The sequence below is a fragment of the Hyla sarda genome, chromosome 8 (assembly GCF_029499605.1).
Source record: "Hyla sarda isolate aHylSar1 chromosome 8, aHylSar1.hap1, whole genome shotgun sequence".
Classification (NCBI taxonomy): Eukaryota; Metazoa; Chordata; class Amphibia; order Anura; family Hylidae; genus Hyla; species Hyla sarda.
Genome location: NC_079196.1, coordinates 43,464,151 through 43,490,716, shown reverse-complemented (window position 1 = coordinate 43,490,716; position 26,566 = coordinate 43,464,151). Strand labels below are relative to the sequence as shown.

The window sequence follows — 26,566 nt, the reverse complement described above, 5'->3', positions numbered from 1 at the left end:
CAGTTTTTGATAAATCTCCTCCTAATATTTTATTATTGCACCCAGATTCCCAGCTATATATCTAGTATACGCTATCTTACACAAGATGGAGAGGCTCTCCACTGAGGCATGTCCATGTCTTACTCCTGTCTGCCCTTGGAAGGATGGAGGACTGGCGCTTTAAAGGGGTACTCCGCTGCTCAGCGTTTGGAACAAACTGTTCCGAACGCTGGAGCCGGTGCCAGGAGCTTGTGACGACATAGCCCTGTCCCCTCAATGCAAGTCTAAGGGAGGGGGCGTGACGGCTGTCACGCCCCCTCCCATAGACTTTCATTGAGGGGACGGGACATCATGAGGGGCTGGGGCTATGACGTCTCGAGCTCCCGACACTGGCTCCAGCATTTGGAACAGTTTGTTCCAAACGCTGAGCAGCGGAGTACCCCTTTAAGGCCCTTTGAGAATATCTTCCAGCTTTTCTTACTTATCGAGCCAAATAAGGCCCCTGATGGTTACGTTATGCCCTTGCTCTGCAGACAGCTCCATGTACAGATGGCGCTGAGTCCTGCCTTGATTTCTCTACGGTCTTTACAAGCTTCGGCTTGAATGGAGAATCTAATGATCTGATCTGTAATAATGGTGAAAGCCAAGAAGCAAAGCTGTAACCCTACACCCTGATAGATTGGAACGGGTCGCTCTTTCTACACACACGCCGCGCAGTACATAATATGGCAGAGTCGGCTGGAGATACACAGTGTACATAGATACAAAAATGGCCTCCTACATAGGAGCTTTACAGATCAATAACAATTTGGTGTCTTTTTAAACTACTATTTGTAGATTTAAAATGACCCCAAATGAATCACTTCCTGCATTTCTGATCCTTATATACCACTAGAAGACCAGTTAATGGAAGGCATAATATTCACTGTCCTACCAAAAACAACCAGGAGTGGTCACTAGATTCCCATTTACATGAAAATAATAATTATTCTTTATTTATATAGCACACACAGATTCCACAGGACTGTACACTCAAATTGGTCCCTGTACTCATTGGGGCTCACAGCAGTCTATCAGTATGTTTTTTTGAAGTGTGGGAGGAAACCCACACAAACACAGGGAGAACATACAAACTCTTTGCAGATCTTGTCCTTGGTAGGACTTGAACCTAGGAGTCAGGCACTGCAAGGGAACACTGCCAGCCACTGAGCCACCATGCTGGCTATAAATTGAAAAAAGAGAATTGGGAAAATGAGAAAGAGAAGACTCTAGTGACTACTGCTGGTGGTTTTTCATGTGAACGGAGCCTCATACTCTAGTGTTTCCAAACCAGTGCGCCTCCAGCTGTTGCAAAACTACAACTCCCAGCATGCCCGGACAGCCAAAGGCTGTCCGGACATGCTGGGAGTTGTAGTTTTGCAACAGCTGGAGGCACCCTGGTTGAGAAACACTGTTTTAGGAGAAGCCCTTTGAGTACACAGGGGTGGTCTAGTGAAGACAACCCCTTTCTATTAGTCAGGAAGGAGACTCCATGCTTTGGAGGACCCCAACACCCAACAGTTTATGTTTTACATGGTTGACCACAAGAAAAGAAAAAAAAAAAGGAATAGGCCGTTGCAGCTTCCCTCAGGAGTGTATGGAGTTCATGCCTAAAGGGGTACTCCGGCACACAGGTTGCAAAACACTGCTCTATGGGATCTATGTGTTAGAGGGTAGAGATGAGTGAAGTTACAGTGATTCGATTCACCACGAACTTCTCGGCTCGGCAGTTGATGACTTTATCCTGCATAAATTAGTTCAGCTTTCAGGTGCTCCGGTGGGATGGAGACTCTCTCCTAAGACTTTATCCACCTTTTCTAGCCACCGGAGCACCTGAAAGCTAAACTCATTTATTCAGGCTAAAGTCAGCAAACGCCGAGCCAAGAAGTTGGTGATGAATCAAATCGCTGTAACTTCCCTCATCTCTATTAGAGGGTTAACTGGGAAAAGCCCTCTGTACTCATGTGCTCACTCCTTTTACAACCATTAATACCTTTGTGTAGTCTGATCTTGTCATCAAGTATTAGGCTCTGTTCACACAGCCATCATGGGTTCAAACAAATTGCCCCACAGACCCCATTGACTTATAATGGAGTCAGCTGGGATCCATCATGGCGTAATTTTGATGAGAAAAATCTGACAGAATTCCCAATCAAAGCTTAAAGCGTACCTGTCAGATCCCGCAAAAATATGTGACTCAGTACCTAATCCTGACCAAGTGCATATACATCTAATTTTTATGCCTCTATCACATATATTTATTATAAAAATCCCTCTTTTTATTAGCTCATAGTGTTAGAAAACCTCTCAGGGGAAGGAGGGGTGTCCCTCCCTTGTGGTGGTGGGAGATGATTGGTGTGTGGTGGAATGGGGCGTGTCCCTCCCTTGTGGTGGTGGGAGATGATTGGTGTGTGGTGGAATGGGGCGTGTCCCTCCCTTGTGGTGGTGGGAGATGATTGGTGTGTGGTGGAATGGGGCGTGTCCCTCCCTTGTGGTGGTGGGAGATGATTGGTGTGTGGTGGAATGGGGCGTGTCCCTCCCTTGTGGTGGTGGGAGATGATTGGTGTGTGGTGGAATGGGGCGTGTCCCTCCCTTGTGGTGGTGGGAGATGATTGGTGTGTGGTGGAATGGGGCGTGTCCCTCCCTTGTGGTGGTGGGAAATGATTGGTGTGTGGTGGAATGGGGCGTGTCCCTCCCTTGTGGTGGTGGGAGATGATTGGTGTGTGGTGGAATGGGGCGTGTCCCTCCCTTGTGGTGGTGGGAGATGATTGGTGTGTGGTGGAATGGGGCGTGTCCCTCCCTTGTGGTGGTGGGAGATGATTGGTGTGTGGTGGAATGGGGCGTGTCCCTCCCTTGTGGTGGTGGGAGATGATTGGTGTGTGGTGGAATGGGGCGTGTCCCTCCCTTGTGGTGGTGGGAAATGATTGGTGTGTGGTGGAATGGGGCGTGTCCCTCCCTTGTGGTGGTGGGAGATGATTGGTGTGTGGTGGAATGGGGCGTGTCCCTCCCTTGTGGTGGTGGGAGATGATTGGTGTGTGGTGGAATGGGGCGTGTCCCTCCCTTGTGGTGGTGGGAGATTGGTGTGTGGAGGAAGGGGGCGTGTCCCTTCCGTTGTCGTGCTGGGAGGATGGTGTGTGGTGGGAGGGAGCATATCCCTCCCTTGTGGTGGGCGGTGATTAGTGTGTGGTAAAAGGGGGTGTGTCCCTCCTTGTGGTGGGCGGTGATTGGTGTGTGGTAGAAGGGGATGTGTCCCTCCTTGTGGTGGGCGGTGATTGGTGTGTGGTAGAAGGGGATGTGTCCCTCCTTGTGGTGGGCGGTGATTGGTGTGTGGTAAAAGGGGGGGTGTCCCTCCTTGTGGTGGGCGGGGATTGGTGTGTGGTAGAAGGGGATGTGTCCCTCCTTGTGGTGGGCGGTGATTGGTGTGTGGTAAAAGGGGGGTGTCCCTCCTTGTGGTGGGCGGTGATTGGTGTGTGGTAGAAGGGGATGTGTCCCTCCTTGTGGTGGGCGGTGATTGGTGTGTCTGCTCATGCAACCGTGTCCATGACTCATGGACAAGCCTGATGCTGCTGCAGGACGGGTTAGTATCCCAGCAGGTATGGGGACCCCTAGTGGTGGGTTTTTCAGGAGCCATTTTATTTAATAAATATTCTAAAAATTTTAAACAACCATTTTACAAAAGGTCTTTCATTTTCATCAGTTACAACATATAACAAGTTTTAGAATATAACAATGCCCATTTAAAACGTAGCCTCTGACAGTACTGTAGTTAGTGTGAACACAGCCTTATTCTACTCTACTCCCTCTGCTTCTCTTCCATTGCCTGTTATTCAGAAGAAGAAAGAGCACGTGACACTGTAATCAGACTACACAGGGTTTGTTTGTAGTCTGTAACCATGGAAACACGTGCATCTGCATAGGAGCTGTTTAAAAAAAAAACATTACAGTAGTATATTTTTTTATCAAAACTTTATTTAAAGTTGCTTAATTTTTGTTTGTTTGTTTTTAAGGCATTCAAGCCTCTCCTCTAGGTGACAGTAGAACTACAAACCCCATAACGCTATATCTAGAATAAAGACTGCAGTACTCATATGGTTCCCCTCCCCCCCTTTTTGTGACAGATATAGCAAGCCCAAGGTGCTGGGAGAGCGACAGTGTCAGGATACACCAGAGTGTAACCAATGATGCGGCACTGAACAATGTAGCCTGGGGGATCAGCGAAGGTGACAATGACCTGACGTATGGAGAAGTGGAGCACAGGTTAGATCTGATGCAGGAGCAGATGAACAGGTAAGAGAAATGGACCTGATGCAATGAATGGGGGCGCACATCTACAGCCAAGTCTGATTCCTGTGCAAACTGGTTCATTTTTCATTCGCAATCTGGAATGTGTATATTCAGTGCAATCTTATATACATAAATATATATATATATATATATATATATATATATATATATATATATAAATACATACACACACACACACACAGGGGTCAAGTCCTGGGAAAAAAAAGTGTGGGATCACCCATGATTTCCACTCAAGGGCTGGTCCTGAAGGACTACTGCTAATGGGAATTGTGCTCCTGTTGTGGAAAAAGTGCAGGAACTCAGTTCCCACATGTTCCTGCCAGACTTGAGCTCTGTATATATAATTCTAATATGTAGTGCTGTGTGTGTGTGTATATATATATATATATATATATATATATATATATATATATATACAGTGATCCCTCAGCATATGATGGTAATCCGTTCCAAATGGACCATCGTTAGTTGAAACCATCGTATGTTGAGGGATCCGTGTAATGTAAAGTATAGGACAGTGCTCTACAACCTGCGGATCTCCAGATGTTGCAAAACTACAACACCCAGCATGCCCGGACAGCCAACGGCTGTCCGGGCATGCTGGGAGTTGTAGTTTTGCAACATCTGGAGGTCCGCAGGTTGAAGACCACTGGTATTGGAGGTTATAGTCACGTGTCCCCGCTGCTCCGGACCGTCACCGCTCGTTACCAATGCCCGGGATGTCGCCTTCCATCGTTGTCGCCGCATCCCTGAGGTGTCCCCGACGCTCCGGCAAGGCCTCTGCTTCCCCGGCATCCTCGCTCTCCGTTGCCACCATCACGACGCTAAGCACGCCGCTCCTATTGGATGACGGGACGGCGTGCGAAGCGACGTGATCATGACGATGGAGAGCGCCGGCGATGCAGGGGATCCTGAAGAGGACGCGCCGGAGCCCCGAGGACAGGTAAGTGATCGTCAGCGGACCACACGGGGCACCGTAAACGGCTATCCGGTGGCAGCTGAAGCAGTTTATGCGATGGCCCCGACATACAAAAGCATCGTATGTTGATGCTGCCTTCAACATGCAATGGCCTCTGAGAGGCCATCGTATGTTGAAATGATCGTATGTCGGGGCCATCGTAGGTCGGGGGGTTACTGTGTGTGTGTGTATATATATATATATATATATATATATATGTATATATCACTGATAATCATTTACAGTCGAGGACTTCAATTTATGCTTCTGGTAAGAAGATAATTCCAGCAGCCTTTCTTTTGTCCTACCTGATGAGATGGGGACTTAAAGGGGTGTTCTGGGATTTTTTTTCTTTTGCCTTTTAGTCCATGATGCCAAGTTATAACATAGTCATTTTCTTCTATTACCTCCGTGCGCCACTTTATCCTGTTTTCATGCACAGGACACACAACCGGAAGTGCTGTAGTACAAGTCTTTATTTTACTGTTGTCTCTGACCTTTCCCAGCATACCAGAGACATTAGGTCATAAGTCACATGGTCTCCAGGGGGCGTGGCAATGCTGAAGTGTATGGTTGAATAGCATTATTTTAGTAAATCCCTTCCACCCTGCTATGCACCCACCTACTGCAGCATAGCCACGCCCCCTGGAGACCATGTGACTTATGACACATTGGGGGAGATTTATCAAAGGATTTAGACTGTTTTTTCCTGTCTAAATTTGTCGCACAGAAAGTCGCAGTCTAAATATGTGCCACTTTTCTGCAACTTTTGCTTTAGAGGATTTTTAGAACATGATGCTTTCTAGTCTATTTTAGATTTTAGACTTTTCAGCGACAAGTCGCATCGGCTGAAAGTGCGCTGAAATGTCAGACCATGCTGGAGCAGGTTTAAATACAGTCTGAAGTATAGATCCCGAAGTCTGAGAGCAGAATTTATCAAGAGCCGTGCGACTTTTGATAAATTAGGACCGGCCTAATGCTCTGTAGTTTGGTCTATATTGATGCGGGACATAGACAGCTTTGATAAATCCCCCCATTGTCTCTGGCCACATGGAATACTGGGATAGTAAATTAAGAAGACTAACAACACTTCTGGGTGAGGGTCCTGTGCATGAAAACAGGTAAAAGTGGCGCCCAGAGGTAACCAAATTATATTACACATCATTATTATAAATTGTCAGCCTTTGGCTGTCTGGGCATGCTGGGAGCTGTAGTTTTTAAACAGCTGGAGGCACACTGGTTGCAAAACACTGATATAGGGATACTGTTTGCATAGACTACATAGATATAAAAAAAGATAAAAATAAATAGATGGATAGATAAATATGAGATAGATATGAAATAGATAGATGAGATAGATAGATAGATATGAGATAGATAGATAGATAGATATGAGACAGATATGAAATAGATAATTATGAGATAGATAGATATGAGATAGATAGATAGATAGATATTAGATAGATAGATATAAGATAGATACATATGAGATAGATAGATATGAGATAGATAGATATGAGAGATAGATAGATAGATAGATAGATAGATAGAAATGAGATAGATGGATATATATGAGGTAGATAGATAGATATAAGATAGATATAAGATAGATAGATAGATAGATAGATAGATAGATAGAAATGAGATAGATGGATAGATATGAGGTAGATAGATAGATATAAGATAGATATAAGATATATAGATAGATAGATATGAGATAGATAGATATAAGATAGATAGATATAAGATAGATGGATATGACATAGATAGATAGATATGAGATAGATATAAGATAGATAGATAGATAGATAGAAATTAGATAGATGGATAGATATGAGGTAGATAGATAGATATAAGATAGATATAAGATAGATAGATATGAGATAGATAGATAGATAGATAGATATGAGATAGATAGATAGATAGATAGATAGATATGAGATAGATAGATATAAGATAGATAGATATAAGATAGATGGATATGAGATAGATAGATAGATAGATATGAGATAGATAGATAGATAGATAGATAGATAGATATGAGATAGATAGATAGATAGATATGAGGTAGATAGATAGATATGAGATAGATAGATAGATAGATATGAGGTAGATAGATAGATATGAGATAGATAGATAGATATAAGATCGATAGATATGAGATAGATATGAGATAAATAGATATGAGATAGATATGAGATAAATAGATATGACATAGAGAGATAGATAGATAGATATGAGATAGATAGATATGACATAGAGAGATAGATAGATAGATAGAAAGATAGATAGATATGAGATAGATAGAAGGTATCTGATGATTGGGGTGGGGGGGGGGACTTAGGAAAGAACGAAAAATTGATATCATACAAATTTCCTCCTTGCACTAGGAAAAAATGGCATCATTTTGTCTGCACTGATGTCTTGCGCCGTATGAAATTTACAGAGCCTGGTAAATAATTGTTGCGGATATTAATGTTAAACTTAATTCACACGGCAGAACGTGCCACTTCTTATGTCTACCAGCAAGACGTCCAAACACAGCAAAGTATTGTGCAAGTCTGCCCTCTGCTGGCTGTTTGAGGAACACGTAGTTATTACAAATAAAATAATGCACATTTTTTACCTTTAATAAAGAAAAAATTCTTGTGACACATGAAGTTTGTTAATATTCTAGTCAGTTATTGATGAGTTTTCTTGTACTTTTCTATGAGAAATAGATGCCTGGAGGGACCAGTAATGGTGGCCTATACAGTGCCCATAGGGTTCTGTTTCCATTCACTGAATACAGATCTTGATCATAGAGTTGAACTTGATAGTGCAGATATAAAGTCCATTATATAGATAGATAGATATGAGATAGATGGATATGAGATAGATAGATAGATAGATAAAAAAAAAAAAAAAAAAAAAGGATGAGTTGGCCAGCACATACTGATATACAACTATTGCATGGACCCAGTATACAGGTGTACACTGCTATTTGGCCAAATGGTAAGCCAAGTACCCAAATTTTTCACTATAGCAATTTAGCATTTCATATATATCTTTGTGCTATCTGTGCTGCTGTATTCTCCTGTTTGTGTATATTTAGCCTAGCAGTGTGCAACTGTATGCCGAGTCCATGCAATAGTTGTGTATCAGTATGTGCTGGCCAACTTATCCTTTTTTGTATTGCACATATTGAGGGTAGTGGCTAGCATGTGGCTCCTGCACCCTACACATTTTATAAGGTGCTGGATGCACCTTATAAAATGTGTAGAGTCCGTCCCAATGAGTTCACCTTATCGTGGTTGGATGGTACACGCTATTTGGCCAAATGGTAAGTGAAGCACATCAATTTTCATTTTTCATTATAGCAATATAACATTTCAGATTTCATATATATATCATATTTCATATATATATATTTGTGCTAGCAGTGTGCTGCTGTATTCTCCTGCTTGTAGATAGATAGATATATAGATAGATAGATATGAGATATGTTACGCCGAGCGCTCCGGGTCCCCGCTCCTCCCCGGAGCGCTCGCTTCTCTCTTGCTACCGCAGCGCTCCGGGCAGCTCCACTGACCCGGTGCGCTGCGATACCGTCTCCAGCCGGGATGCGATTCGCGATGCGGGTAGCGCCCGCTCGCGATGCGCATCCCGGCTCCCGTACCTGACTCGCTCTCCGTCTGTCCTGTCCCGGCGCGCGCGGCCCCGCTCCCTAGGGCGCGCGCGCGCCGGGTCTCTGCGATTTAAAGGGCCACTGCGCCGCTGATTGGCGCAGTGGTTCCAATTAGTGTGTTCACCTGTGCACTCCCTATTTATACCTCACTTCCCCTTCACTCCCTCGCCGGATCTTGTTGCCATTGTGCCAGTGAAAGCGTTTCCTTGTGTGTTCCTAGCCAGTGTTCCAGACCTCCTGCCGTTGCCCCTGACTACGATCCTTGCTGCCTGCCCCGACCTTCTGCTACGTCCGACCTTGCTTCTGTCTACTCCCTTGTACCGCGCCTATCTTCAGCAGTCAGAGAGGTTGAGCCGTTGCTAGCGGATACGACCTGGTCACTACCGCCGCAGCAAGACCATCCCGCTTTGCGGCGGGCTCTGGTGAAAACCAGTAGTGACTTAGAACCGATCCACTAGCACGGTCCACGCCAATCCCTCTCTGGCACAGAGGATCCACTACCTGCCAGCCGGCATCGTGACAGTAGATCCGGCCATGGATCCCGCTGAAGTTCCTCTGCCAGTTGTCGCCGACCTCACCACGGTGGTCGCCCAGCAGTCACAACAGATAGCGCAACAAGGCCACCAGCTGTCTCAACTGACCGTGATGCTACAGCAGCTACTACCACAGCTTCAGCAATCATCTCCTCCGCCAGCTCCTGCACCTCCTCCGCAGCGAGTGGCCGCTTCTGGTCTACGACTATCCTTGCCGGATAAATTTGATGGGGACTCTAAATTCTGCCGTGGCTTTCTTTCCCAATGTTCCCTGCACTTGGAGATGATGTCGGACCAGTTTCCTACTGAAAGGTCTAAGGTGGCTTTCGTAGTCAGCCTTTTGTCTGGAAAAGCTCTGTCATGGGCCACACCGCTCTGGGACCGCAATGACCCCGTCACTGCCTCTATACACTCCTTCTTCTCGGAAATTCGAAGTGTCTTTGAGGAACCTGCCCGAGCCTCTTCTGCTGAGACTGCCCTGTTGAACCTGGTCCAGGGTAATTCTTCCGTTGGCGAGTACGCCGTACAATTCCGTACTCTTGCTTCAGAATTATCCTGGAATAATGAGGCCCTCTGCGCGACCTTTAAAAAAGGCCTATCCAGCAACATTAAAGATGTTCTGGCCGCACGAGAAATCCCTGCTAACCTACATGAACTCATCCATCTTGCCACTCGCATTGACATGCGTTTTTCCGAAAGGCGTCAGGAGCTCCGCCAGGATATGGACTTTGTTCGCACTAGGCGTTTTTTCTCCCCGGCTCCTCTCTCCTCTGGTCCCCTGCAATCCGTTCCTGGGCCTCCCGCCGTGGAGGCTATGCAGGTCGACCGGTCTCGCCTGACACCTCAAGAGAGGACACGACGCCGCATGGAGAATCTCTGCCTGTACTGTGCCAGTACCGAACACTTCCTGAAGGATTGTCCTATCCGTCCTCCCCTCCTGGAAAGACGTACGCTGACTCCGCACAAAGGTGAGACAGTCCTTGATGTCTACTCTGCTTCTCCACGTCTTACTGTGCCTGTGCGGATATCTGCCTCTGCCTTCTCCTTCTCTACTATGGCCTTCTTGGATTCCGGATCTGCAGGAAATTTTATTTTGGCCTCTCTCGTCAACAGGTTCAACATCCCAGTGACCAGTCTCGCCAGACCCCTCTACATCAATTGTGTAAACAATGAAAGATTGGACTGTACCATACGTCTCCGCACGGAGCCCCTTCTAATGTGCATCGGACCTCATCACGAGAAGATTGAATTTTTGGTCCTCCCCAATTGCACTTCCGAAATCCTCCTTGGACTACCCTGGCTTCAACTCCATTCCCCAACCCTGGATTGGTCCACTGGGGAGATCAAGAGTTGGGGGCCCTCTTGTTTCAAGGACTGCCTAAAACCGGTTCCCAGTACCCCTTGCCGTGACTCTGTGGTTCCCCCTGTAACCGGTCTCCCTAAGGCCTATATGGACTTTGCGGATGTTTTTTGCAAAAAACAAGCTGAGACTCTACCTCCTCACAGGCCTTATGATTGTCCTATTGACCTCCTCCCGGGCACTACTCCACCCCGGGGCAGAATCTATCCTCTGTCCGCCCCAGAGACTCTTGCTATGTCGGAGTACATCCAGGAAAATTTAAAAAAAGGCTTTATCCGTAAATCCTCCTCTCCTGCCGGAGCCGGATTTTTCTTTGTGTCCAAAAAAGATGGCTCTCTACGTCCTTGCATTGACTACCGCGGTCTTAATAAAATCACGGTAAAGAACCGCTACCCCCTACCCCTCATCTCTGAACTCTTTGATCGCCTCCAAGGTGCCCACATCTTTACCAAACTGGACTTAAGAGGTGCTTATAATCTCATCCGCATCAGAGAGGGGGATGAATGGAAAACGGCATTTAACACTAGAGATGGACACTTTGAGTATCTGGTCATGCCCTTTGGCCTGTGCAACGCCCCTGCCGTCTTCCAAGACTTTGTTAATGAAATTTTTCGTGATCTCTTATACTCCTGTGTTGTTGTATATCTGGACGATATCCTGATTTTTTCTGCCAATCTAGAAGAACACCGCCAGCATGTCCGTATGGTTCTTCAGAGACTTCGTGACAATCAACTTTATGCCAAGATAGAGAAATGTCTGTTTGAATGCCAATCTCTTCCTTTCCTAGGATACTTGGTCTCTGGCCAAGGACTACAAATGGATCCAGACAAACTCTCTGCCGTCTTAGATTGGCCACACCCCTCCGGACTCCGTGCTATCCAACGTTTTTTGGGGTTCGCCAATTATTACAGGCAATTTATTCCACATTTTTCTACCGTTGTGGCCCCTATCGTGGCTTTAACCAAAAAAAATGCCAATCCCAAGTCTTGGCCTCCTCAAGCGGAAGACGCCTTTAAACGGCTCAAGTCTGCCTTTTCTTCGGCTCCTGTGCTCTCCAGACCTGACCCATCTAAACCCTTCCTATTGGAGGTTGATGCCTCCTCTGTAGGAGCTGGAGCGGTCCTTCTACAAAAAAATTCTTCCGGGCATGCTGTTACTTGTGGTTTTTTTTCTAGGACCTTCTCTCCGGCGGAGAGGAACTACTCCATCGGGGATCGAGAGCTTCTAGCCATTAAATTAGCACTTGAGGAATGGAGGCATCTGCTGGAGGGATCAAGATTTCCAGTTATTATTTACACCGATCACAAGAACCTCTCCTATCTCCAGTCTGCCCAACGGCTGAATCCTCGCCAGGCCAGGTGGTCTCTGTTCTTTGCCCGATTTAATTTTGAAATTCACTTTCGGCCTGCCGATAAGAACATTAGGGCCGATGCTCTCTCTCGTTCCTCGGATGCCTCGGAAGTTGAACTCTCTCCGCAACACATCATTCCTCCTGACTGCCTGATTTCCACTTCTTCAGCCTCCATCAGGCAAACTCCTCCAGGGAAGACCTTCGTCACTCCACGCCAACGCCTCGGAATCCTCAAATGGGGTCACTCCTCCCATCTCGCAGGCCATGCGGGCATCAAGAAATCTGTGCAACTCATCTCTCGCTTCTATTGGTGGCCGACTCTGGAGACGGATGTCGTGGACTTTGTGCGAGCCTGCACTGTCTGTGCCCGGGATAAGACTCCTCGCCAGAAGCCCGCTGGTTTTCTTCATCCTCTGCCTGTCCCCGAACAGCCTTGGTCTCTGATTGGTATGGATTTTATTACAGACCTACCCCCATCCCGTGACAACACTGTTGTTTGGGTGGTCGTTGATCGATTCTCCAAGATGGCACATTTCATCCCTCTTCCTGGTCTTCCTTCAGCGCCTCAGTTGGCTAAACAATTTTTTGTACACATTTTTCGTCTTCACGGGTTGCCCACACAGATAGTCTCGGATAGAGGCGTCCAATTCGTGTCAAAATTCTGGAGGGCTCTCTGTAAACAACTCAAGATTAAATTAAACTTTTCTTCTGCATATCATCCTCAATCCAATGGACAAGTAGAAAGAATTAACCAGGTCTTGGGTGATTATTTACGACATTTTGTTTCCTCCCGCCAGGATGATTGGGCAGATCTTCTACCATGGGCCGAATTCTCGTATAACTTTAGAGTCTCTGAATCTTCCTCCAAATCCCCATTTTTCGTGGTGTACGGCCGTCACCCTCTTCCCCCCCTCCCTACTCCCTTGCCCTCTGGTTTGCCCGCTGTAGATGAAGTGACTCGTGATCTTTCCACCATATGGAAAGAGACCCAAGATTCTCTTTTACAGGCTTCATCTCGCATGAAAAAGTTTGCCGATAAGAAAAGAAGAGCTCCCCCCATTTTTGCTCCCGGAGACAAGGTATGGCTCTCCGCTAAATATGTCCGCTTTCGTGTCCCCAGTTACAAATTGGGTCCACGCTATCTTGGTCCTTTCAAAGTCTTGTGCCAAATTAATCCCGTCTCTTACAAACTTCTTCTTCCTCCTTCTCTCCGTATTCCTAATGCCTTTCATGTCTCTCTTCTTAAACCACTCATCATCAACCGTTTCTCTCCCAAATTAGTTTCTCCCACTCCTGTCTCCGGTTCTTCTGACGTCTTCTCAGTGAAAGAGATACTGGCCTCCAAGACGGTCAGAGGAAAAAGGTTCTTTTTAGTGGATTGGGAGGGCTGTGGACCTGAAGAGAGATCCTGGGAACCTGAGGACAACATCCTAGACAAAAGTCTGCTCCTCAGGTTCTCAGGCTCTAAGAAGAGGGGGAGACCCAAGGGGGGGGGTACTGTTACGCCGAGCGCTCCGGGTCCCCGCTCCTCCCCGGAGCGCTCGCTTCTCTCTTGCTACCGCAGCGCTCCGGGCAGCTCCACTGACCCGGTGCGCTGCGATACCGTCTCCAGCCGGGATGCGATTCGCGATGCGGGTAGCGCCCGCTCGCGATGCGCATCCCGGCTCCCGTACCTGACTCGCTCTCCGTCTGTCCTGTCCCGGCGCGCGCGGCCCCGCTCCCTAGGGCGCGCGCGCGCCGGGTCTCTGCGATTTAAAGGGCCACTGCGCCGCTGATTGGCGCAGTGGTTCCAATTAGTGTGTTCACCTGTGCACTCCCTATTTATACCTCACTTCCCCTTCACTCCCTCGCCGGATCTTGTTGCCATTGTGCCAGTGAAAGCGTTTCCTTGTGTGTTCCTAGCCTGTGTTCCAGACCTCCTGCCGTTGCCCCTGACTACGATCCTTGCTGCCTGCCCCGACCTTCTGCTACGTCCGACCTTGCTTCTGTCTACTCCCTTGTACCGCGCCTATCTTCAGCAGTCAGAGAGGTTGAGCCGTTGCTAGTGGATACGACCTGGTCACTACCGCCGCAGCAAGACCATCCCGCTTTGCGGCGGGCTCTGGTGAAAACCAGTAGTGACTTAGAACCGATCCACTAGCACGGTCCACGCCAATCCCTCTCTGGCACAGAGGATCCACTACCTGCCAGCCGGCATCGTGACAAGATAGATAGATAGATAGATATTTGTTAGATAGATATGTGGATACATAGATAGATAGATATGAGATAGAAAGAAAGAAAGAAAGAAAAAGGATAAGTTGGCCAGCACATACTGATACACAACTATTGCATGGACCTGGCATACAGGTGCACGCTGCTAGGCTAAATATACACAAGCAGGAGAATGCAGCAGATATATATGAAATATGAAATGCAACATATTGCTGTAATGAAAAATTGAGGTACTTAGCTTACCATTTGGCCAAATAGCATGTACCATCATACCACAATAAGGTGACCTCATTGGGACGAACCCTACACTATGAATTTGCCTCTAGATAGATAGATATATGAGATAAATAGATAGACAGACAGATAGATAGATAGGAGATAGATATGAGATAGATAGATAGATAGATAGATAGATAGATAAATAGATAGATAGATAGATAGATAGATAGATAGAGACAGACAGATAGATAGATATGAGATAGATAGATAGATATGAGATAGATAAATATATAGATATAAGATAGATAGATATGATAGATAGATATGAGATATATATATATATATATATATATATATATAGAACAACCAATAGAGCGCCACTGAATATTCTGTGAAGAAAGCATATGCAAAGAATCTCAATCATGACAACTTTTAACTTAGCTTTCTCTTATTATCAGTGTTTCACTCCAATTTCAGAGTCTAAGAAACTGACTGGGAATGTATGCCAAACCAAAAATCTCTCCATACATTCCCGGTTACTTTCTAAGACTTCTAGTTCTAGTGAAGCACCGATATTAATGGAAAGCTACCTGAAAAGTTGGTATGATTGAGTATAAAATAAATTTGTGTATAAAAAGAATAATGACTTCTGGAATGTGACCGATTCTCCAGAACACTTGCTAAGAAGAAAACTGCACTTAATTATTATTATGATTATTATTTATCATTATTTATTATGAATTTATACTTAATTTATAATTACAGGATAGAATCACAAATGGCTGCTGATATCCAAGCTATTCTTCAGCTGCTGCAGAAACCGTCCTCGCTTGTTCCGCCGGCTTACAGCATGGTCACTGCCAGTTCAGAATATCAAAGGCCGGCGGTCAGACAAGTGCAGAGTCAGCATCCTCGTGCGTCTATCAAAACAGACAGGAGCTTCACTCCATCATCACAGGCAAGGACATAGCCAAACCATGCCGCCATATGTATAATCTGTCTCCAAATGTATGAACACTGTGCTAGTAATGGTGCCAGACACTGGCATAGAGAACACTTCTGTGCTAACTGCAGGGTGTCGCTTAAAGGGATTGTAGTTCTCAGACATCTGTTAGTATAGTAAGGCCAATTATATTATTATGTGTATGTTTTGTAAAATATTAAATTATTTCTGAGACAGTTAGTCCAGATGCATTACAGTAATCTATGGACCTTATTGTAAAACCTGGAAAGGGGCCCCGCTGTATCATGACCGCCTTCAGCAGCAAGTTCAGAATATGAAAAGTTTGTAATAATTTTGGTCTTCATATTGTTGTGTGTTTTTTAAAAGTAGAATTCTAATACACGCTGTGACATCACACCACTAGGACAACACACATAGCTGTTACAGTGAAAGGATAATGCACTCAATGATGTCACAGTACAAAGGTACACAATAATGTTTCAGGAGAAGAAGAAGAATTACATTGATGTCAAAGTACAGGGATAATATACAGAGTGATGTCACAGTACAGGGATAATATACACAGTGATGTCACAGTACAGGGATAATACACACAGTGATGTCACAGTACAGGGATAATACACACAGTGATGTCACAGTACAGAGATAATACACAGTGATGTCACAGTACAGGGATAATATACAGAGTGATGTCACAGTACAGGGATAATATACACAGTGATGTCACAGTACAGGGATAATACACACAGTGATGTCACAGTACAGGGATAATACACACAGTGATGTCACAGTACAGAGATAATACACAGTGATGTCACAGTACAGGGATAATACACACAGTGATGTCACAGTACAGGGATAATACACACAGTGATGTCACAGTACAGAGATAATACACAGTGATGTCACAGTACAGGGATAATACATACAGTGATATCACAGTACAGGGATAATACACACAGTGATGTCACAGTACAGAGATAATACACACCGTGATGTCACAGAACAGGGATAATACACCAGTGATGTCACAGTACAGGGATAATACACAGTGATGTCACAGTACAGGGATAATATACAGAGTGATGTCACAGTACAGAGATAATACACACAGTGATGTCACAGTACAGGGATAATACACACTGTGATATTACAGTACAGTGATAATACACACAGTGATGTCACAGTACAGGGATAATACACAGTGATGTCACAGTACAGGGATAATACACACAGTGATGTCACAGTACAGGGATAATACACACAGTGATGTCACAGTACAGAGATAATACACAGTGATGTCACAGTACAGGGATAATACATACAGTGATATCACAGTACAGGGATAATACACACAGTGATGTCACAGTACAGAGATAATACACACCGTGATGTCACAGAACAGGGATAATACACCAGTGATGTCACAGTACAGGGATAATACACAGTGATGTCACAGTACAGGGATAATATACAGAGTGATGTCACAGTACAGAGATAATACACACAGTGATGTCACAGTACAGGGATAATACACACAGTGATATTACAGTACAGGGATAATACACACAGTGATGTCACAGTACAGGGATAATACACAGTGATGTCACAGTACAGGGATAATACACACAGTGATGTCACAGTACAGGGATAATACACAGTGATGTCACAGTACAGGGATAATACACACAGTGATGTCACAGTACAGGGATAATACACAGTGATATCACAGTACAGGGATAATACACACAGTGATGTCACAGTACAGGGATAATACACACAGTGATGTCACAGTACAGGGATAATACACAGTGATGTCACAGTACAGGGATAATACACAGTGATGTCACAGTACAGGGATAATATACACAGTGATGTTACAGTACAGGGACAATACACACAGTGATGTCACAGTACAGGGATAATACACACAGTGATGTCACAGTACAGGGATAATACACAGTGATGTCACAGTACAGGGATAATACACAGTGATGTCACAGTACAGGGATAATATACACAGTGATGTCACAGTACAGGGACAATACACACAGTGATGTCACAGTACAGGGATAATACACACAGTGATGTCACAGTACAGGGATAATACACAGTGATGTCACAGTACAGGGATAATACACACAGTGATGTCACAGTATAGGGATAATACACAGTGATGTCATAGTACAGGGATAATACACACAGTGATGTCACAGTACAGAGACAATACACAGTGATGTCACAGTACAGGGATAATACACACAGTGATGTCACAGTACAGGGATAAAATACACAGTGATGTCACAGTACAGGGATAATACACAGTGATGTCACAGTACAGGGATAATATACAGTGATGTCACAGTACAGGGATAATATACAGGGATTTCAGAGCACAAGGATAATACACACAGTGATGTCACAATACAGGAATAATACACACAGTGATGTCACAGTACAGGAATAATACACACAGTGATGTCACAGTACAGGGATAATATACACAGTGATGTCACAGTACAGGGATAATACACACAGTGATGTCACAGTACAGGGATAATATACACAGTGATGTCACAGTACAGGGATAATACACAGTGATGTCACAGTACAGGGATAATATACAGTGATGTCTCAGTACAGGGATAATATACAGGGATTTCAGAGCACAAGGATAATGCACACAGTGATGTCACAGTACAGGGATAATACACACAGTGATGTCACAGTACAGGGATAATACACACAGTGATGTCACAGTACAGGGATAATATACAATGATGTCACAGTACAGGGATAATATACACAGTGATGTCACAGTACAGGGATAATACACAGTGATGTCACAGTACAGGGATAATATACAGGGATTTCAGAGCACAAGGATAATGCACACAGTGATGTCACAGTACAGGGATAATACACACAGTGATGTCACAGTACAGGGATAATACACAGTGATATCACAGTACAGGGATAATACACACAGTGATGTCACAGTACAGGGATAATACACACAGTGATGTCACAGTACAGGGATAATACACAGTGATGTCACAGTACAGGGATAATACACAGTGCTGTCACAGTACAGGGATAATATACACAGTGATGTCACAGTACAGGGACAATACACACAGTGATGTCACAGTACAGGGATAATACACACAGTGATGTCACAGTACAGGGATAATACACAGTGATGTCACAGTACAGGGATAATACACACAGTGATGTCACAGTATAGGGATAATACACAGTGATGTCATAGTACAGGGATAATACACACAGTGATGTCACAGTACAGAGACAATACACATTGATGTCACAGTACAGGGATAATACACACAGTGATGTCACAGTACAGGGATAATATACACAGTGATGTCACAGTACAGGGATAATACACAGTGATGTCACAGTACAGGGATAATATACAGTGATGTCACAGTACAGAGATAATATACAGGGATTTCAGAGCACAAGGATAATACACACAGTGATGTCACAGTGCAGGAATAATACACACAGTGAGGTTACAGTACAGGAATAATACACACAGTGATGTCACAGTACAGGGATAATACACACAGTGATGTCACAGTACAGGGATAATATACACAGTGATGTCACAGTACAGGGATAATACACACAGTGATGTCACAGTACAGGGATAATATACACAGTGATGTCACAGTACAGGGATAATACACAGTGATGTCACAGTACAGGGATAATATACACAGTGATGTCACAGTACAGGGATAATACACAGTGATGTCACAGTACAGGGATAATATACAGTGATGTCTCAGTACAGGGATAATATACAGGGATTTCAGAGCACAAGGATAATGCACACAGTGATGTCACAGTACAGGGATAATACACACAGTGATGTCACAGTACAGGGATAATACACACAGTGATGTCACAGTACAGGGATAATATACAATGATGTCACAGTACAGGGATAATATACACAGTGATGTCACAGTACAGGGATAATACACAGTGATGTCACAGTACAGGGATAATATACAGGGATTTCAGAGCACAAGGATAATGCACACAGTGATGTCACAGTACAGGGATAATACACAGTGATGTCACAGTACAGGAACAATACACAGTGATGTCACAGTACAGGGATAATACACACAGTGACATCACAGTACAGGGATAATATACAGTGATGTCTCAGTACAGGGATAATATACAGTGATGTCACAGTACAGAGATAATATACACAGTGATGTCACAGTACAGGGATAATATACACAGTGATGTCACAGTACAGGGATAATATACACAGTGATGTCACAGTACAGGGATAATATACAAAGTGATGTCACAGTACAGGGATAATATACAGGGATTTCAGAGCACAAGGATAATGCACACAGTGATGTCACAGTACAGGGATAATGCACAGTGATGTCACAGTACAGGGATAATACACAGTGATGTCACAGTACAGGGATAATATACAGTGATGTCACAGTACAGGGATAACACACAGTGATGTCACAGTACAGGGATAATACACAGTGATGTCACAGTACAGGGATAATACACAGTGATGTCACAGTACAGGGATAATATACAGGGATTTGCACACCCCTACCCCTTAATTCCCTGGTTGAACTTGATGGACATATGTCTTTTTTCGACCGTACTAACTATGTAACTATGTAACTATGTAACTATGATTTCAGAGCACAAGGATAATGCACACAGTGATGTCACAGCATTGAGTCAATATGATCAGTTGTATCAGCAGAGTAAAAGAATAATTTACTGACTAAAGTTACAGCACCTGAATCCTATGCACAGTGATGCCACATTATATGGAAAATGTGTTTATTGATATCAGAGTAGTAGGAAAATTGACACAATAAAGTCACAACATAGAGGTCATTTACACAGAGGTGTCTGAGTGTTCAGATAATAAGAGCAATACAACGATAGCAGAGAAATTAACCCTCCGTACATAGTTTGGTAATAATACAGAGTCATTTTCTTCACAGAGCCCCGATTTTGTAGACTTTGAAAAGCCCAAAGAATCTATTCCCAGCGCCATCCATCTAAACGTAGCGTCCGAGGACAACCTGACGTCGCTGCTGGACCAGGAGCACCCGTCTCCTCCGCTGGAGCTCCAGCCGAGGCAATGCACGTCATATCTCAACCCGCTGAGACACACGTCTCTGCCGGATTCTTCCATGCATCACAGAGGGAACATGTCCCTGCACAGGCACGAATCTGACCCTGGTCTTCCTGGAATATAATCCAAAAAAAAAAAAGAATTTCTTTTTATAAGTACCTTCAAAATAAATTGTAAGTGCTTTTAATGGCTGTTTTCCTCTTTGTATGTAAAAAAAATCCTCTTTACTTGACTCAGGGGCAACAATATGGATATCTAATATGCAAAAGTACTGTATATTTTGATACGTTCGAAGCTAACTAAAGGTACGTTTGAGAAGTCGAAGACTGTATGCTTAAAATATAAAACTGCCAGCATCACGAGGCACCTTACATTTTTGTTAATCTTTATTATTTTTTTAAACACTTGCATGTTCCGAAGCTGTTTTATTAATTTATTTAATTTAATTTTTGTTTTGTTTTTTTATCGCATGAAGAATGATATTAAATTATTTCTCAGAGACGTAATATTATCCGTGTGGATACTTTCAACTGGACGGAGTCGGGGGTGGGGGTGGGGGGGTCGCTGTTTTTCATTCTTCCGGATTGTACATTCTTTAAAGTGACCGCTTATACGATGTATTGCTAGCATTTCATACCACTGCATAACGTGAGCTATCGGAACGTAGAGGCGTCTATCTCCGTACCTTTCTATTCATTCGGACTGGACCAGTTGACTAGATCAGTGTTTCCCAACCAGAGTGCCTCCAACTGTTGCAAAACTACAACTCCCAGCATGCCCGGACAGCCGTTGGCTGTCCGGGCATACTGAGAGTTGTAGTTTTGCAACAGCTGGAGGCACACTGGTTAAGAAACACCAGACCTGTTGTGTCATGCATAGGCTTCTGTTTCGAACAGCCACTGACTGTCTACCTCAGGCCAATGGGGCTCTTGAAATTTGAAGAATTCAGAATCCCATAAATCGTTTGTAGCTTGAAAGCCAAATTTTTACAAGTTTCAGCCAATACACCAACAAGGGCTTGTCCTGCAAAAGAGACAACCTGTGTATGGTGTCAAAACGTATAATAAAGCAACTTACCAATATAATGTTATAAGCTATAGTGCCCAGATCTTTTATCAGCTGTGGTCTCTCCCTTGTAAGCTGTGACGTCACATCACAGGTTCTGAATGCCGAGAGCTCCCATCCCTCCTTTCTCCGGAACCCTCACTTTTTCTTAAGACAAGACCAGTAAAGCGAATGAGGAAGCCCACATTTCTGCTTGTTAGATTTATGATTAGATAAGGCAGCAGGGAGTCCATTCTGATGGAAACTACTGTTATTGAGAAAGGCTTTCTGCTGCCTTATCTAATCATGCTAATGAGCAGTAATACCAGATCCCCTTTGACATCACTGGTCTCGTCCTGAGCAGACAGGAGGGAAGGGAGGGGGCGGATGGAAGTGAGCTCTCTGCATTTACAGCCTGTGAGGTGACGTCACCGCTACAAGCCAGACAGCACAGCTAATTTGGAAAGATTTGTGCACTATGGCTAATAACATTATATTAGTAAGTTGCTATATTATACTTTTTGACAACATACACAGGTTTCTTCTTTTCCTGGACAATCCCTTTAAGACAAAAACTGATTTTATTTTGTAAAACCTGATGCACCAGATAAACTACTTTGGTTGCTTGATGTACGGGTATATGATAATAGATGGTTGCTGCATAACTACATTGTATTCACATCCTTGTGATGCTTATTGTGTGAATAGGGAATAAGCTGTTGTATCCAACTAAATATTTTTCTAGACAAATATGGTTAAGGAGATCTCCGTTTTGGACAATCACTAATTTTTTGGAAGGGGTTCTTTAACAATAAGCGGATCATTGAGTGTCCTCCTGCTAAAAACATCAGAGATCGGCTGTAATCTATGCGGAAACCTGGCAGTAAGTGTTTGACTTCTCTATAACTCCACCACTGGTGAAATGCAGTATTACATGGTGCCATTCAAATCAGTAGGTTGCCGGTGTAATGCCGAACAAGACAGGTCCTCCAGAGCAAGAAATGCTCTTTGTAACCACTGTTTACACTAGCCAAGAGATGAGGGTCATGAATTGGGGACCCCTTGTCCCATATTAACTCAGAATTCCCTAATATACAAAAAAAGGGGTTATCTAAACTAGAAAACCCCTTTACTATCACTGCAAGACACAAAGAAAGCTGGGATCCCATTCCTACAAAGCATCTTCCTCCATTTCTTTTCTCCGATCAGGAAGGGGGCTGTTCTTGAGCCACACAATTATATACATCAACTAAAATGTAAGGCATTGGCTTCAGTAACAGTTAGATATCCTTACATAGGGGTCTGACTGCAGCTTTCTTTCTCTTTATTTAAATTACATTCACTGAGCATGTGGGGAACTAGCATTTCATCAACAGCCATCTGATAAGTTACCATATATTGGTGAATAAAGTCATTTTACTACCTTTCTGTGGTTTTTCATGTTAGTGTAGATATGGTACCAAACTTCCTGTCCCTGCATACAGTGCAGCTGGAATTTCAGCCAATGCTAGGTCCTTTCCACTATTTTGGAAGGGTTATAGCCAAGAAGCCATAGAGAGAGGGAACTAGATTAGGCTGAATTTCTGGCTAGAGTGTACACAGGAACAGGAAGTCTGTTACAGGATGTACACTAGACAGGACATTGGGCTAATGAAGACAATAGAACAATTTGCATTAAACGCAGAAGAAAAGCATGAGAGACCACATAGACATAGTAGAATAACTTTATTTACCAATATACAGTATGTTAATTTATTAAACAATTGGAAATTGTTTTAAAAATTTTTTAGCTCCATGAGGGAGATTCATCAAAACCTGTCCAGAGAAAAAGTTGCAGAGTTGCCCATAGCAACCAATCAGATCACTACTTTCATTTCTGAAAAGGCCTCTGGAAAATGAAAGAAGCGATCTGATTGGTTGCTATGGGCAACTCCGCAACTTTTCCTCTGGACAGATTTTGATAAATCTCCCCCCATATGTCCAGGCTGACGCAGTTAAAAAATAAATTAAGAAATAAATGTTTACTTACCTTCCGCCGTTTCCCTGATGCCGCTAGTATGGCTGTTTGGTTCTCCACTGCAGTCTTCCTCCTGTTTCTGGGGCCTGACACATAACACTGAAGCTGCTAATCGCCATCTACAGTGGTGTCCCGTTTTGGCAAGGGAATTGCTGGGTGTCATTGTGACATATTGTGCCTGCCTGAGCACTGGCGGGACATCACTGTGGTCCGCAATTAGCAGAGCTGCAGTGATGAAGTGCTTTGGGCCCCAAAAACATGAAGAAGACCGCACCAAAGGACCGAACAGTGATACCGGTGGCAACCATGGGAACATCAGGAGGTAAGTTAAAGGGGTACTCCACAGGAAACCATGATCAATCAAATGGTGCCAGGGAGTTAAACAGATTTGTAAATTACTTCTATCTAAAAATCTTAATCCTTCCAGTACTTATCAGCTGCTATTTGCTACACAGGAAGTTCTTTTATTTTTGAACTTCCTTTCTGTCTGACCACAGTGCTCTCTGCTGACATATCTGTCCATGTCAGGAACTGTCCAGAGTAGGAGAAAATCCCCATAGCAAACATATGCTGCTCTGGACAGTTCCTGACATGGACAGAGGTGTCATTAGAGAGCACTGTGGTCAGACAGAAAAGAAATTCAAAAAGAAAAGAGTTTCCTGTGGAGCATACAGCAGGGATGTGACTAAATCTTCTTCTAGATAAACCTTGGGCTGCACCGAGATGAAAATATTTTTTTTATCAACTGCTGCTAGAAAATTAAACAGATTTGTAAATTACTTCTATTTAAAAATCTTAATCCTTCCATTACTTATCAGCTGCTATTTGCTCCACAGGAAGTTCTTTTCTTTTTGAATTTCCTTTCTGTCTGACCACAGTGCTCTATGCTGATACCCCTGTCCATGTCAGGAACTGTCCAGAGTAGGAGAAAATCCCCATAGCAAACCTTTCCTGCTCTGGACAGTCCCTGACATGGACAGAGGTGTCAGCAGAGAGCACTGTGGTCAGATAGGAAATAATTACACAACTTCCTCTGGAGCATACTGCAGCTGATAAGTACTGGAAGGATTACGATTTTTTAAATAGAAGTCATTTACAAATCTGTTTAACTTTCTGGCACCAGTTGATTTAAAGAAAAATGTTTTCCAGCGGAGTACCCCTTTAAGGCTTATTTTTTTTAAATTGTGGCAGCCCAGGCATATGGCGCTAAAAATAAATGTTGCCGGAGTACCCCTTTAAGCATGAACTCCCTACATTCCTTAGGGAAGCTGCAACGGCCTATTCCTTTTTTTTATTTTTTTTATTTTTTTTTTTGTGGTCAACCATGTAAAACATAAACTGTTGGGGTCCTCCAAAGCATGGAGTCTCCTTCCTGACTAATAGAAAGGGGGTTGTCTTCACTACACCCCACCCCTGTGTACTCAAAGGGCTTCTCCTAAAACAGTGTTTCCCAACCAGGGTGCCTCCAGCTGTTGCAAAACTACAAATCCCAGCATGCCCGGACAGCCTTTGGCTGTCCGGGCATGCTGGGAGTTGTAGTTATGCAACAGCTGGAGGCACCCTGGTTGGAAAACACTATCCTAAAATATAGTATTTTTTTGAGATATGTATTTTCGAAGGCATGTCACCCCTCCAATCTTTCCGTATGGTCGTTTATGTGAGGGTGGAAAGAATAGATGCACATTAGTCAAAAACTGATTTTTTTCAGGCTTTATGACGGAAACCATGATGCCATTGCTGGAGATCAGCAGCACCTGACAGACCCCATTGACTTGAATGGTTCTGCCGGGTTCTGTTGTAGTGTCCAACATTATAATAGGAAGAAAATGCTATTCTATCGAACTGCCGATTGAGGCTCAGAATGGCGCCGCTGATAGTAGCGTCAACACAGCTTTATTTTTTTTACTGTGAGAGAAAAGTATCTATGTGCATATCTGATTGTCCAGTAAATCGTTAGGGTGATGGATGACTGAATAACTTGGAGCTTTTAATAAGGCCAAAAAGGCGATATTCACGCGCAGAGCTTGTTACGCGGAGTGCGTTGAGTTTCACCGGATGATTGACACCACTTTGTTTTACTTTGTCTTCCCTGTATTCTAGTCCTCGGGGCAATTAATAGATTTCCGGAACATTTTCCAGTGTTAATGATAGGACTGGGAGTAAGTCCTGAGTATTCGCATTCAGATGAGCATCATCTGAGGGAACGTACGGAAGATAGCAAACTAGAATCTAGAATATCCTTCTACAAACGTGCGGAGTATTCCGGCGTAAGAAAATATTTCTATCGTGATAGGAAAATTACCAGTACAGAACGTTTGTTATTTAGCATCACCACCAGCGCCCACTAGAGGACAGCTTCAGTTGACTATGGGGAGGTATTTATCATTTTAACCTGTTGTCAGTTTCTCATTACCCGTTGTTTTTTCTAAGGCTGCATTCACACCTCGTTTTTACACTACGGGTGCCGGATCTGGCTGGGGGAGGGGTAAACCGGGCACTCCCGTACCCAAGCCGGATCAGCCCGTGACTCCATTTACTTTAATGAGCCGACCGGAGTAAAACGGTGACTCCGGTCGGCTCAGTTTTGACCTGTGTCCGGTTTTGGACCGGACCTAAAACCATAGTATACTACGGTTTTAGGTCAGGTCAGGAAACCGCATACAGGTCAAAAATGAGCCGACCGGAGTCACCGTTTGACTCCGGTCTGGTCATTAAAGTAAATGGATTCACGGGCTGATCAGGCCGGGGTACG

The 26,566-nt window shown here is 44.0% G+C and overlaps 1 protein-coding gene across 5 annotated transcripts in view; it reads left to right on the top strand.

The window, feature by feature from the left end:
* KCNH7 (potassium voltage-gated channel subfamily H member 7) overlaps window positions 1–21,293 on the top strand; it is a 467,074-nt gene extending 445,781 nt beyond the window's left edge. For all 5 annotated transcript variants that reach the window (XM_056533460.1, XM_056533458.1, XM_056533456.1 and 2 more), the window contains 3 exons: window positions 4,137–4,305; window positions 15,391–15,583; window positions 20,620–21,293. In XM_056533460.1, the coding sequence (XP_056389435.1) occupies window positions 4,137–4,305; window positions 15,391–15,583; window positions 20,620–20,877 (620 nt within the window). In that variant the 3' untranslated portion in view covers window positions 20,878–21,293. The remainder of the gene's footprint in view (window positions 1–4,136; window positions 4,306–15,390; window positions 15,584–20,619) is intronic.
* Window positions 21,294–26,566: the final 5,273 nt, after the last annotated feature.